This window comes from Rhizoctonia solani, chromosome 6, assembly GCF_016906535.1.
Source record: "Rhizoctonia solani chromosome 6, complete sequence".
NCBI lineage: Eukaryota > Fungi > Basidiomycota > Agaricomycetes > Cantharellales > Ceratobasidiaceae > Rhizoctonia > Rhizoctonia solani.
Genome location: NC_057375.1, coordinates 279,328 through 293,821, shown reverse-complemented (window position 1 = coordinate 293,821; position 14,494 = coordinate 279,328). Strand labels below are relative to the sequence as shown.

At 45.1% G+C, this 14,494-nt stretch overlaps 3 protein-coding genes across 3 annotated transcripts; 1 reads left to right on the top strand and 2 right to left on the bottom strand.

Annotated features, from left to right (window-relative positions):
* Positions 1–1,941: 1,941 nt before the first annotated feature.
* On the top strand, positions 1,942–6,896 carry RhiXN_05558 (Retrotransposable element Tf2 protein; the record flags this gene model as incomplete). The annotated part of the gene is made up of 6 exons (XM_043325374.1): positions 1,942–2,857; positions 2,915–3,589; positions 3,757–3,986; positions 4,049–4,095; positions 4,154–4,672; positions 4,808–6,896. The coding sequence occupies 6 exons, from the start codon at positions 1,942–1,944 to the stop codon at positions 6,894–6,896; spliced, it is 4,476 nt and encodes a 1,491-aa protein (XP_043180806.1).
* Positions 6,897–10,065: 3,169 nt separating this feature from the next.
* Positions 10,066–10,923, bottom strand: RhiXN_05557 (uncharacterized protein; the record flags this gene model as incomplete). The annotated part of the gene is made up of 1 exon (XM_043325373.1): positions 10,066–10,923. One exon carries the CDS (start codon positions 10,921–10,923, stop codon positions 10,066–10,068), a length of 858 nt encoding a protein of 285 aa, XP_043180805.1.
* Positions 10,924–11,106: 183 nt separating this feature from the next.
* On the bottom strand, positions 11,107–14,254 carry RhiXN_05556 (Retrotransposable element Tf2 protein; the record flags this gene model as incomplete). The annotated part of the gene is made up of 3 exons (XM_043325372.1): positions 11,107–13,504; positions 13,662–13,998; positions 14,155–14,254. 3 exons carry the CDS (start codon positions 14,252–14,254, stop codon positions 11,107–11,109), a joined length of 2,835 nt encoding a protein of 944 aa, XP_043180804.1.
* Positions 14,255–14,494: the final 240 nt, after the last annotated feature.

The following is a 14,494-nucleotide window of genomic DNA, read 5'->3' as shown; positions in this document are numbered from 1 at the left end:
TTGATTTTAAACAAACTCAAATGGACAACATTTTCAATCACATGATCTTGGCGCTTATACCACACACTAAGCGCCAAGCCATGTCCCCCTCTGCACTTATTCAGCACACATAGCCACCTCCACCTGATGACATCACTATGACACATCAGTGACACATATTGTCATGAGCCACACCCCTATTGTGCCCTCTATTCACATACCAGGGCACTCATGGTACACACTACGGTCACCGGAAACACGCATATACTCGCACTTATTCACTCAGAACCCCCAGGTTCCCACATATAAGAGACTTATGGTCAACATGGCTGGACTTAGTGATATTCTCTAAGTCCAGGTCACATGACCTCCCCCCCTCCAGTCCTTTATCAAATACCATACTAAACTACTACAGATTTGAGGTGGGGGGGGGTGACATAATCTCTTCTATAATAATGTATTATTCAGACCTTGCCTGCAGGCATTAACATTGGCCCGTGGCTAGGGGGGCGGGGGGAGTGCAACATCCCCCAGCAACTTATATTATTGATATATCACTGTGCATCATATATACTATATATATCTTTGACAGTGGATATATATGGTAATAACCCCTCCAGATATGGGTTATGACATTGAAATCAAGCTGCTTACCTATACCCAGTATATACATATATATGTGTATATGTATTGCCTATAGGGGATGTAGGGATGACTAATGCCCCTACATCAATGATGCACAACATATTGTCCCAACAACACAACTTCAGATTACCATTTATGGTAACTCACCTTCCTAATTAGGAAAAGACATAACTTGAAGAAGACTTTCAAGACAAATAGAGACTAAGCAACATAGACTTACCAAAAATGGCAATCCCCTTTCCAAATTAGGAAAGAAGATGAAATGCATGGATGACTAAGCTTAGTCAGCTGAACTATGATGAGTCAGCAGACAAATCACATGATCTACTCATTGATGACCAATCAAGTATGACTTTGCATGATGACAAATGCTTAGTCATCAAGTAGTACCTGCACTGCCACAATCACATGATGATGGCTGTGCTTGATCTCTGGGAAAAACTGGGCTGGATTGGGGAATAGGATTACCATATAAGGAAATTGGATGAGTCATACTTATATTGTGGCTGTGCGTGCCAAGAGTATGAGTCATACTTAAGCGGTGTTCCATGTGATCATGTGCTAAAAATAGAACCAACTCCGCCAAGATCTCACCTCACCAGTATATTTCTTGACATCTGATTGGCTAATCAAGCACTGCCACATGGTTCTTTGACTCATATTGCTTCTTGAGGCTGTGCTATGGCTCAGAGAGGCTGTGCTTCAATTTGAAATATGTATATAGACCCAAGTGATGCCCAGGTATATATAGGGGCAGAACAAGCTGCTTAGAAAGCCAGCTTGTTTTCCCTTGTCTTACAACCTATAGGGACAAGCAGGTGCTGCTACACCTGAAAAAGAGCAACTGAGTGATTAATTTCAAATTCAACTATCAACAACTGTCAACAAAAGGGTCTCCACTGACCCTTCTATCTGATTTGTGATAAGAAGTACCATCAGAGTCTTCTCATCACTTGGACCCTAGGTGTCCATTACTTTACTTGCAAACAGCTAAAGACCTCTTTGTGGGTTGCGCTATTTTTGCTCTGATCAATAGAAGCTCTTTGAGTATTCTATTTGAATAAGATACTGAGGTATCATTGACTATCAATTAAGATAGCCTTATCTTAAGGAAACACTTCTTTGAAACACATGTCTGCCACTCCTGAACCTGACAGTGCCCCAGGGGGTGCAGATATTAGAAGAAACCCTACTAGAACTAGTTGATCTTCAACCTTTGATGAAGGACCAGCAAGAAGGAGGGGAATCTCAGGAACCTCATCTGTAGGAACCTCTAGAGCCTCTTCTCCTACCTATACAGCAAGGGGACAATCTGTCATGCCAGGATCAATGCCTGGCTCTGAGGATGAAACTACTGTGATTGAGGATGATAGTACAGTAGAACACCCTAGCATTGTGATTACTGACACTTCTAGCTTAGAACCCATAGTAGTACAGGATACACCTCCTACACTACCAGCCACTCATATCCAGCCTTCCAACAGATCTTCTGTCACTATAGAAGACATTACTGCCCAGGAAGGGGATACCACTCTTAGGAGACACAACCTTACTGGTACCACCATAAGACAAGCCAGAACAAGAAGCACTTCCAATATGGGGTATCATGAAACAGCCCTACAGAGCATTCCTGCATCCATTACATCTAGTAGGAGAACAAGCCCTGTAGAGCTTGACCAAAGGCTGGGGGAACCAACACTGGGTCACCAGCCAGCAGCATTAATTGCACACCAACCACAACCCCAGATACCTATGCAGGGGTTACCTTTATCCAGGGCTGCTATAGCTGACTATGAGGCCAAGAGCCATCAGGTGATGCCTCAAATCAGGGTAGAAGCAGCCATCAGCAGTGCCATCAATGATATCAAAGATGACATTGCCTTGAAGATGGGCCCTATCAAATACATACATGCTAATAGCTCTGAAAGTGCAGCTGCCCTGAGACAAGTGGGCAGAGATGTAGCAGACCTCAACCTACAGACCAACTATATAAGAAGGAGCTTAGGTGAAGTCTCTGAGGAGCAAAGAGCAGCTCAAACAGCCCATAACCACCTTGTAAATCAAGTAGGGGAGCTACAAGACAAGGTGGATGCATTGCCTCAACTCTTTCAAGATGTGGAATCCAGAATAGCTACCATGGAGGAAAGACTTTTGGAAGCAATTTTGGGGGTAGACAGGAAGATAGGACTACCTAAAGAACCAGAAACAGAAAGAACTGAGACTGAGAGCAACAGTGAGTAAGAGGATGGTGATAGTCTTCACCTCTCTAGACAGAGACAGTCTTCTCCAGTCAGAAGAACCTCCATCCCAAAGGAAGCCAGACTTAAACAGCCAAATGTCTTCAATGGAAAAAGAGGTACTGAAGCTGAAACATTCATCATGAAGATGGAAATGTATTTCAAAGAGTACCCTGGTACCTTCACTGATGAAAGAAAGATCAGGGCCACCTTAACCAATATGGGAGAGGGTGAACCAGTCAAATGGGCCAGTCCCCTGATGCAGAAACATCTCAGTGATGAACCTCATGAGTACCTGACATCATGGAATGCATTCAAAGCAGCATTCCTACTCAACTTCAGTGATCCATCCAAAAGAGATAGGGCTATTAGGGAGATCAATAGCCTAAAACAAACTGGATCAGCACAAATTTATGCCAGTCAATTCCAAATTTTAAAGGAAGATCTTGATTGGGATGAGAAAGCTCTCATTGACACCTTCAAAAAGGGACTCAAGATTAACCTGCAGTCAGAATTGATCCGCATGAAGATCACTACTCCTGAAATTGACAACTACTCTTTGGAGCAAATCATTGAAGTAGCCATCAGGACTGATGACATTCTTCAACAGGCAGCTTCAATCAGGGACACTACTACACCACCTAGTATCCTAAAGAAAGGAAGGACCAACAACTATAGACCTACAGAGAGTTTCCCTACAGAGACTTTTCTGAAGAGAAGCCAAGCAGGTGAATGCCCAAAATGTGGGAGCAAGACTCACAAGATAAAACAATGCCCTGAGAAATTCTACAAACCTGACCCAGTACTGGGAAAGATAGGGACAGAGAAAAGGATAGAGGAGGATTGTGAATCCATAGAGTCAAAAAATTACCAAGGGCCTCTGTAACCATGTCAGAGACTCCCCTAGAACCCTCAGAGGATAGTGATGAAGTGTATATTATGAAAGGAACAAATGATACTCTATCCACTTACACTTCCATTGAGGGAATCATGGACCCTATTAAAACACTTATTGACTCTGGCTCTTCACAAAACTTCATGGATATTACCTTTGCTAGGAACCTCAAGATTCCTCTGGTTGAGCTCCACTCCCCTAGGACAGTCATAGCCATTGATGGGAAAGAAGTAGAAGAAAAAATTTGATATAAGGCCATCTTAAACCTTATCATTGAAGGGAGAACTTTCAGACAGACCTTTTATGCTATGCCACTAGGAGATACTCCACTCATCCTAGGTCTCTCCTGGCTAAGAGAAGCCAACCCTACCATCTGCTGGAGGGATTTCTCATGAAGCTACAAGGATGAGGAACCTATGAAAGGAAAACTGGCAGAGATACTGGAACTCCCTTCTGAGATAGAAGACTTCCAAGATGTATTCTCTGAAGAGCTCTTTAAACAACTCCCTCAACACAGATCCTTTGACTGCTCCATTAACTTCAAGGAAGGGAGTGACCTTCCAAAACCTGCTAAAGCCTATCCCATGTCTCCAGCAGAGTCCAAAGCCATGAAGGAATATATGGAAAAGGAACTATTGGATGGGAAAATTGAACCAAGTCACTCTCCTATTGCTTCCCCATGCTTCTTTGTGAGGAAAGCTGATGGGGGACTGAGACTAGTAGTGGACTATAGGAAGATCAATGACATCACCATCACAGATCAATTCCCCATGCCCTTGCAGTCTGACCTTCTAGAAAAGGTCAAGGATGCCAAGATTTTCTCCAAACTTGATCTGAAGTCAGGATACAATAACATCAGGATCAAGGCAGGAGAGGAATGGAAAACTGCTTTCAGGACAAAGGATGGTCTCTTTCTGTATTGTGTGATGCCCTTTGGCTTGAGAAATGCCCCTTGAATCTTCCAGAGGTTGATGAATCATATTTTCCATGACATGATTGATGTGTCAGTGATTATCTACTTAGATGATATACTGATCTACTCTAGGAATAGAGAAGAACACACCAAACATCTCAGGGAAGTACTTAGAAGAATCAGGGACAACAACCTGTACCTGAAACTTGCAAAGTGCCTATTCTACACCACTGAAGTGACCTATATTGGCATTGTGATTACCCCAGAAGGTATCTCCATGGAGAAAGAAAAGATCAAGGCAGTACAGGAATGGAAGGAACCTAAGACTGTCAAGCAACTGCAGTCTTTCATAGGATTTGCCTACTTCTACAGATGCTTTATCAAGGACTTCAGCACTATTGTAAAACCCCTAACTCTACTTACCAGGCAGGAAGTAAAGTGGAAGTGGGGTAAAGCTGAACAGCAAGCCTTTGATAGAGTCAAGGAGGAAATTGGAAAGGACCCAGTACTTATTCACCCTGATGCCCAGAAACCTTACTTCTTAGAAACTGATGCCTCTGGAGTAGCTATGGGTGCTGTCCTTAGCCAAAGACACACTGATGGCTACCTACACCCTATTGCCTTCCTATCAAAGAGCTTTGATGATGCCCAGACCAACTATGACACACATGACAAGGAGCTACTAGCCATCATTACTTCCCTGGAACATTGGAGACTTTTCCTGGAAGGCACAACTGAGCCCATCACAGTCTACACTGATCACAAAAACCTGGAATACTGGAAGACAGCTCACACCTTCAACAGGCAACATGCAAAGTGGTACCAAATCCTGGCACCCTTCAACTTCAACATTGTCTACAGACCTGGAAAGATGTCTGAAAAGCCTGATGCCCTATCAAGAAGACCTGATCACTTAGACATTCCCAACAAGGAACAGATAATGATTGATCCTAAACACTTCCTGGTAATGAAGGCAGAGGTAACAACAGACATTATTTCTCAGATCAGAGAGGCTCAGGATGAAGATGAGTCAATTCAAACACTGATTGCCACTGTCAAACACAAGGAAGAACTTCCTCCTAGTGTAGCAAAACAGTTTACTAAATACCAATGGAAAGAAGAACTCCTATGGTATGAGGAAAGAATCTTTGTACCAGACAGCAAGGCTATCAGACTTGAACTCCTAGAACAGTACCATGACTCCCCCATTGCTGGCCATCAAGGGCAAGCACATACTTTGGAACTCCTGTCAAGAGATTACTATTGGCCAGGAATGAAAGCCCAAGTAAACAGATATGTGGAATCATGTGAAAACTGTCAAAGGAGTAAAGGCCACAAACATACAGCCCCCATAAGACCACTACCTATTCCAAGCAGGCCCTGGGAGGATATTGCCTATGACATGATAGTCAAACTTCCACTATCCAATGGATATGACAGTATTCTAGTGGTAATAGACCGCTTTTCAAAGCAGGCCCATTTCATCCCTTGCATAGAAAAAACCAATGCTAAGGAAATGGCTGAAATCTTTATCAAGGAAGTATGGAAACTGCATGGTACCCCTAGGACAACAATCTCAGATAGAGGCAGAGTATTTAACAATGAATTCCAAAGGGCCTTATATGAGAAATTGGAAATAAAGCCTCTATACTCTACTGCCTATCACCCTGAGACAGATGGCCTGGCAGAAAGAACAAACCAATGGTTGGAGGGATTCTTGCGCAGCTACTGCAACTATGCACAAGATGATTGGGCAAAGTGGCTACCTATAGCTGAGTTCTGTCACAACAATCAAGTCAACTCTACAACTGGCAAATCAGCCTTTGAGACAGTGTATGGAATGCACCCAAGATGGAGTATTGCACCTACCACCTCCAATGTACCACATGCAGAAGACATGACCAAACAGATGGAACTAATCTGGGATGAAGTCAAGGCCTCCATGGAGTTCCACAAAGCAAAGGAAAAGGCACCCAGACAGGAATACAAAGTAGGAGATAAAGTGTGGCTAATGACCACCAACATCCAAACAAAGAGACCTGCAAAGAAGCTGGACAACAAAAAAGCCGGACCCTTCACTATCACTGAAAAGATCTCATCCCATGCTTACAGACTAGACCTTCCTAACACCATAAAGATCCACAATGTCTTCCATCTCAACCTCCTGGCTCCCTTCAAAGAGGACACTGACTTCCACAGAAGACAAGTGAAACCTCCCCCATCATAACAGAGTAAGGAGAAGAGGAGTATGAAGTGGAAAAAATTGTGGCATGGAGACAGGACAAAGAAGGGCTGAGATATCAGGTCAGATGGAAAGGATATGATGAGCTAGAGGATACCATGGAGAGGGCTGAAAAGATTGCCCAACTGCCTGAGATCATGGAGAGATTCAAAAAGGAGTTCCCTAATGGGCCTCTACCTACTGAAATCAAAACCCCAGGAAAGAAAAAGAAGACAATAAAGGGGAAATCTGCTTATATGAGTGTGTCTCACTCTAACAGATATGCACCTCTTCAAGTCCCCTAAAGAGGCGCAAAAGGGGGGGCAATGTCATGAGCCACACCCCTATTGTGCCCTCTATTCACATACCAGGGCACTCATGGTACACACTACGGTCACCGGAAACACGCATATACTCGCACTTATTCACTCAGAACCCCCAGGTTCCCACATATAAGAGACTTATGGTCAACATGGCTGGACTTAGTGATATTCTCTAAGTCCAGGTCACATGACCTCCCCCCCTCCAGTCCTTTATCAAATACTATACTAAACTACTACAGATTTGAGGTGGGGGGGGGATGACATAATCTCTTCTATAATAATATATTATTCAGACCTTGCCTGCGGGAATTAACATTGGCCCGCGGCTAGGGGGCGGGGGAGTGCAACGTCCCCCAGCAACTTATATTATTGATATATCACTGTGCATCATATATACTATATATATCTTTGACAGTGGATATATATGGTAATAACCCCTCCAGATATGGGTTATGACTCATATGCATGAGTAAGACTGCTAGCAGAGCAGGGTTCTTATTTACAATAGTTAGCTTCCTTTCACATGTACATTGATTTTGTAATTAGTCACCTCTGTAATATATAAGGAGGCCAACCAACCATGGTAACACCCAGGTTGATTACCTCTTGTTGCATCCCCTTATTGTACAAGCCCTTACAGGCAGGAACCACTTAGATACAATGCCTTAAGCATTGCCACTCCTGTACCTACATAGCCCGCCATTGCCCCTAAGGCCTTGGACACCATAGTTTAGTAGTTAGACATTGTAGGGTAGATTTCCACTGCCTTAAGCGGTTTCCCATTGTACTCCACATGGCTGTAAGCGCCTGCGCCCTCAACATCCTTACAGACGTCTAGGACACAAGCCCTTACAGGCAGTAAACACTTAGATACAACGCCTTAAGCATTGACTCCACTGTACTTACATAGCTAGCCATTGCCCTTACAGCTTTAGACATTGTAGGATAGTAGTTAGACGTTGTAGGGTAGACCTCCACCACCTTAAGCGGTTTCTTACTTGTACTCCACACAGCTGTAAGCGCCTGCACCCTTGACGTCCTTATAGACATCCAGGACAGAAATGCTCAGGTACTGTTGGGCACCATTGGGCAATTGCAGTAAAACTGGGCCAATAGTGGTCATGTGTAGTATCTACTCAGCCACTCAGAAATTTCATAACACACACTTGTTTTGGATATGTTCCTAAGATTTCTGGCTAACCAAATGCAATGCTGCTTCCCCAGGATGTTGCTTGGAACCTTGGGAGACTGTTACACCCTCTTAACATATACCATTGGAATTGCCTGATTTTTCTATTATTTTTAATATTTTTTACAAACTCTATACCTTTTGTTTTTTGATCATGTGATCTTGGTGCTTATTATGTCAAGATGCCGCACCAAGATGCTGTGCCAAGGGCACTTAGGAGGAATCCACACTTCTGCACAGCCTGCAGCACTCTTCTTACTTCCCATGTAGTCTTCTTTTCACACACGCACAGACCACATGTATTTACCTTCTTGTCTATATATACCGCAGGAAAATTGCTTGGGGACCCCAAGTTGATTTTACCTTGTCTCATATTCATTGAGGAGGCAGTCATAGCCAGCTAAGTAGCTGGCCCCCCAGCAGTATCACAGACCTACCCCCTATCCTCACTCACCACACCTCCCAGGCCTCAGGCCCCTTTGTCAATGTAGATACACCAGTAGATGCTGCCTTAAGCGGTCAGACAATAGATAGCCTTACATAGTTAGATTGCAGTGTAGTAGTATGGCCTTAAGCGCCTGCCTGTTAAGAGTTGTGTAAGTACAGGAGTAAGAAAGAATTACTATATACAAAATGTATAGGGGAATAACTAAGAACTAGTAATAAGAATCAGAAAATATGCACAGAATATATGCACAATATAAGCTAGGTTATCAGGAATAACAACTCCTAACAAATAGTCTAGCAACTATGAAGTGCAGGTGGTTGGTTGTGTATAGTATCTTAGACTAGTGTTACTTAAGCCTAAGTGACTAAGGGTATGTATGCTTAAGGTCTCTGGGATAGTGCCTTAGGTAAAGGGGTTACCTGACTAATGTACAGGATTTATAGGATTTGCCTAATACATATAGGACTTCTGGATGCTTAAGCAAGACTTAAGACTTATGGGGTTTACCTAAGATATATCTAGGATTTAAGAGATATTGCAGATAAAGCTATCTACAATATGGGGGGTATGGTGGATTGAAACACTATCACTCAATCACAACAATCCTTACAGTATTGTTGCACTATACTCAATGTTGAACTCAACTACTGTGACAGTCAAGGGTCACAGGGTTGCAGTAAGTACACTAATAGGTTACCCTGTGTCTGTTGGGACTGGCCTATGGTCTTAGTGCACCAAATAACCTCCTATGCTATTTACAGTGAGTCAATCACTAAAGTAAATGCGCAGATAAGCTGTTGAAGGCTTGTGTGTATATGTCCTAGACGTCCTTAAGGGGCGTCAAGGCAGCGGGCACTTGTGGCCGTATGGACTAAGTACGTATTGCTTAAGGCAACAAGGGTGCTACCTACAACAACAAGCTAACTAACTATGGCAACTAGACGCTATAAGGCGTTGGCAAGTTACCTAAGTACAGTGAGGCAACGCTTAAGGCGTGTATCTAGGTGGTTACTGGCTGTAAGGCCTTGTACAGTATGTGGAGTGCAACAAGAGGTAATCAACCTGGGTGTTACCATGGTCAATTGGCCTCCTTATATATTCTACAGGCTAGCTAATTACAAATGTGCTATAACAAATACTGTATCAAATAAGAACCCCGCTCCGCAGTTGGCCTTACTCATGCGTACATGTCACTGACGTGTCATAATGATGTCATCAAGTGGAGGTGGCTACGTGTGCTGAGGTGAGCGCAGTTGGGGACATGGCTTGGCGCTTAGCGTATGATATAAGCGCCGAAGTCACGTGATTGAAAATGTTGTCTGTTTGACTTCGTTTAAAATCAAGAAAATGGGAATAAATTCCCTGGTATTGAGTGTGTCTACAACACTGCCCCCCTCTAAGGGCCTTGGCAGCGCCAAGGGCCTTCTTTTTCATGTCTTCTTTGTACTTTTTTAAAATTTTCCCCGCGTTTTCTAGGTTTTCTTGGGGTTCCCACGTATTTTCTTCCAAGCCGTATCCTTTCCATTTGACTTGGAAGAACCATTTCCCTTCCCTCTCTTCTGCGTCCGTGATTCCTTCTACCTCATATTCTTCCTCTCCATCTATGGTGACTGGTGGAGGATGGTTTTCAAAGTTACGCTTTTTGTCCCTTTTGACTTTGGACAGTAGTCCTACATAGAAGACATTGTGGATCCTCATTGTTGGCGGGAGTTCCAGACGGTATGCCCGGTCGGAGATTTTCTTGGTTACTTTGAAGGGTCCTAGCCGTTGTTTGGTTAGCTTGGGACTTGGGGTCTTTAGTTTTACGTTCTTGGCGTCTAGCCAGACTTCTTCCCCTATTTCAAATTCAAGTGGTTCTCTTGTTTCTCTGGCTATCATGCATATCTTTGATTGCTGGAGCGCAGCCTTTATTTCCCGCCATTGTGCTTCCATCTGGGTTGCCAAGTTGTCTGCCTCAGGGACGTCTGTTGGTACGTTACTCAGGGTCAAGGAAGGTTCCCAACCGTACAGTGCCTTGAATGGGGATTTGCCTGTTGAACTGTGTACTGCATTGTTGTAGGCAAATTCCGCCATTGGTAACCATTTGACCCAGTCCTTCTGATTTATTCCTGAGTAAGCCCTTAAGAAATGTTCAACCGTAGGGTTTATGCGCTCTGTCTGTCCATTGCTTTGAGGATGGTAGGCTGAGGAGAAGTGGGGGTCTATCCCCAGGCGTTGGTACAGGGCTTTCAGGAATTTATCATTGAAGACTTGTCCTCAATCTGATACTGTCTTTTCAGGCATGCCGTAACGTTTCCATACGTGGCGTAGAAATAGGTCCGCCAGTTCCGTGGCTTTGAGCTTTTTGGAACACTCTACCAGGATGACGTATTTGGTAAAGCTATCCACAATGACTAGTATAGAGTTGTTGCTTCCGTCTTTTGGCAGGTCTACTATCATATTGTACAATACATGTTGCCAAGGGCGTGATGGGAGTTCCAGAGGTTGAGGTGGGATGGACGCGTACTTGGGTTTTTGGATCCTTTGGCAGGTTCCACATGAGTCAACGTGCCAGTACATGTCAGCACGGATGCCAGGCCAGTAATAGTTCCTGGATACCAATTCTAAGGTCCGCTGTCTGCCTGGGTGGCCCGCCAATGGACTATTGTGGAAGATCCAAAGTAGGTCTGTCCTTAGGGTCCCTACATCTGGTACTACAATCCGTCCTTGGTAAAACAATAGGCCGGCCTCCATTTTGTAATCCTTAAATGCGCGTTTAATGGAGGGTGGTGCCTTGGACTCATTTTGTAGGAACTGCAAGATTTCTTCCAGGGATTCATCTTGGTCTAGGGAAGCCTTGATCTGGCGTTGTAGCTCTTTTTTGGGAGTTACTAGGGCAACGTTGGCAAATATGGGGTCTGGGAGCATGGTTTGATCTGCAGGTGGAATATTGGCGTGATCTGAACGGCGCAAAAGGGCGTCTGGTTTCCCTGATTGCTTCCCGGGGCAATAGACAATCTGGAAATTGTACCCGGCTAGCAGAAGGTGCCATTGTGCATGGCAACGGTTAAATGTTCTTGATTCCTTCCAATATTCCAAATTCCAATGATCCGTGAAAACTGTGATGGGGTGAAGAGTCCCTTCCAGGAAGATACGCCAGTACTCAAATGAACAGATGATGGCCAGGAGTTCCTTGTTGTGTGTGTTGTAATTTTGCTCAGCACCTTTGAACAATTCAGACAAGAATCCCAGTGGGTGTAGACGTCCATCTTCCTGTCTTTGGCTGAGTATGGAACCCAAGGCTGCGCCTGATGCATCTGTTTCCAAGAAGTAAGGCTTGGTTGGATCAGCGTGACAGAGGACCGGCGCGTCTGTGATGGCATCCTTTAGACCCTGGAAAGCTTCTTGTTCCTTGGTACCCCAATTCCAGGCCGTATCCTTTTTGACCAGATTGTGTAATGGCCTGGCTGTGTGGCTGAAATTGGCAACAAAGCGTTGTAGGAAGTTTGCAAACCCAAGGAAGGACTGGACTTTGTTAACCTTGGTGGGCATGGGCCATTCCTGAACAGCCTGGATCTTGAGCTTATCCAGGCTAAACCCCTTATCCAATACAAGAATTCCCAGGTATTCTACTGACGTGACATGGAAGGTGCATTTGGATGCTTTACAGAATAGCTGGTTTTCCATGACGTGGCGTAAGACTTCATGAACATGTTGAGTATGTGATACGTCATCCTTGGAATAGATCAGGATATCATCAAGGTAGATGATGACGCATACATCCAGTAAGTCCTTGAACAGTTTGTTCATGAAGTGTTGGAAGGCAGCAGGGGCGTTGGTCAGCCCAAATGTCATTACCAGGGACTTGTAGAGGCCGTACTTAGTGCGGAAGGCAGTCTTCCATTTGTCACCTTCCTTTACCTGGACATTATTGTACCCCCAGCATAGGTCAAGCTTTGTAAAGACCTTGGCACCGCGTAGTTGGGCCATGAGGTTGTCAGGACGGGGTAGCGGGTAAACGTTTTTCTTGGTACAATTGTTAAGGTGGCGGTAATTGACAACCAGACAACGGGTTCCATCCTTCTTGGGTACAAACATGACAGGAGAACTGATTGACAATTTGCTAGGGCGGATTTTTCCGGCCTTGAGTTTGTCCCTGAGCCAGTCCTTGAGTGTGGCGGACTTGGCGTCAGTCATGCTATACAATGGGGAATTGAGTGGGCCTTCTTCCGTGAGTTCAATGGCAATGTCATAGTGCCAATGAGGGGGGAGCTTATTGAATTCCTCCTCTCCAAATACCTTAGCATACTGGTGGTACTTGGAGGGGACTCCTTCAAGGGGGTTATTGTCTGCTTCTTCCTCCTTGGCAATGGCCACATGTTCAGGTGGGGCATGAGGAAAGGTTAAGGTGCGCGAGTTCCAATCAATCTCTGGGTTGTGGGCGTCTAGCCATTTCAATCCCAAGATGGCAGCATGAGACCCTGTGTTACAGATCAGGAACGTCTTGGTCATTTGTTTGCCATCAAAGGAGAAGGTAAGGTTGGCCTTTTTCCAGATTTTTCCTGCCTGGGGGCTTGACCCATTGAGCATAGTGATGGTTTGGGGAGTGGGAAGGTCTATGAGAGGTAGGCGTAGTGCCTTGGCGGTACGGGGTGTAGGAAAGATGAGGTGGCGCCTGAGTCTATCAGGACTTCTAGTGGTTCTGCTTGTTTCTCTGGCTTAATTGAGATTGTAAAAAGAGGGGAGATTCTATTGATGCTATTGGATATGTTACAAAATTCTATAAGCCCAGAGTCCTTAGGGTCCTTGCACGTGGCAGCAGGTACCCTTACTCTTTTCCCGATTGGTACTTGGAGTCTTTGCCAGTTTTGGCGGTTTCCTTAGCCTTCCCCTTATCCTCCTTGGGGGTGGCCTTCCATCCAGTCCGGCATTTGGCAAACTTATGCCCTGGTTTACCGCATTTGACACAGAGGCCCTCTGCGCGGCGGCGGTTGCGTTCCTCTTCCAAGACATAGTTGGGATTGGAGGAGAGGGGACCGGTTTTTGTGGCCTGTTGGCCGGTACTTGCCCCCCGGTTGGGGGTGGAAGAAGTTTTACCAGGCTTACTACCCTGTTGCGGGTGGCTGGCTTGCTCCTTGCGGAGGGCATTGTCAATGATGAGGGCAGCGTCTTGCAGCTCCCTCAGGGTTCAGGGTTGCCTTTCCCTTGTGGCAATCTGTCTTTGGACCTCCCAGTGAATTCCTTGCGCGAATTGGCCGCAGAGCGTGGCGTTGTTCCAGTTGAGTTCCATTTGCAGCGTGCAGAACTTAGTAATATATTTGGCACAAGTGCCGGTCTGAGTGAGGGAAGTGATTTTCTGCTCCGCTGCTCTGGTTGCATCTGGGTTGCCAAAAGCAGCCAGGAATTTGTTTTTGAACTCATCCATGGTTTGGATGAGTGCGCAATGGGACCCTAGTTGGTCCAGGTGGGGATGGGCCCAGGCCCCTGCTGCTTCCTCCATGTTCATGAGAAGGAAGCTGAGGACCTCCAGGTCCAAGGGGAACTGCCTCTGGTTGAGGCAAACCCAGGCCAACACGCGTGTTAGCCATTGTTTGGCCTCCAACCCTATTTTGCCTTTGAAGGCATCTGGGTGGTCCACCCTTACAGTGGAGGGGACTGGAGGCTG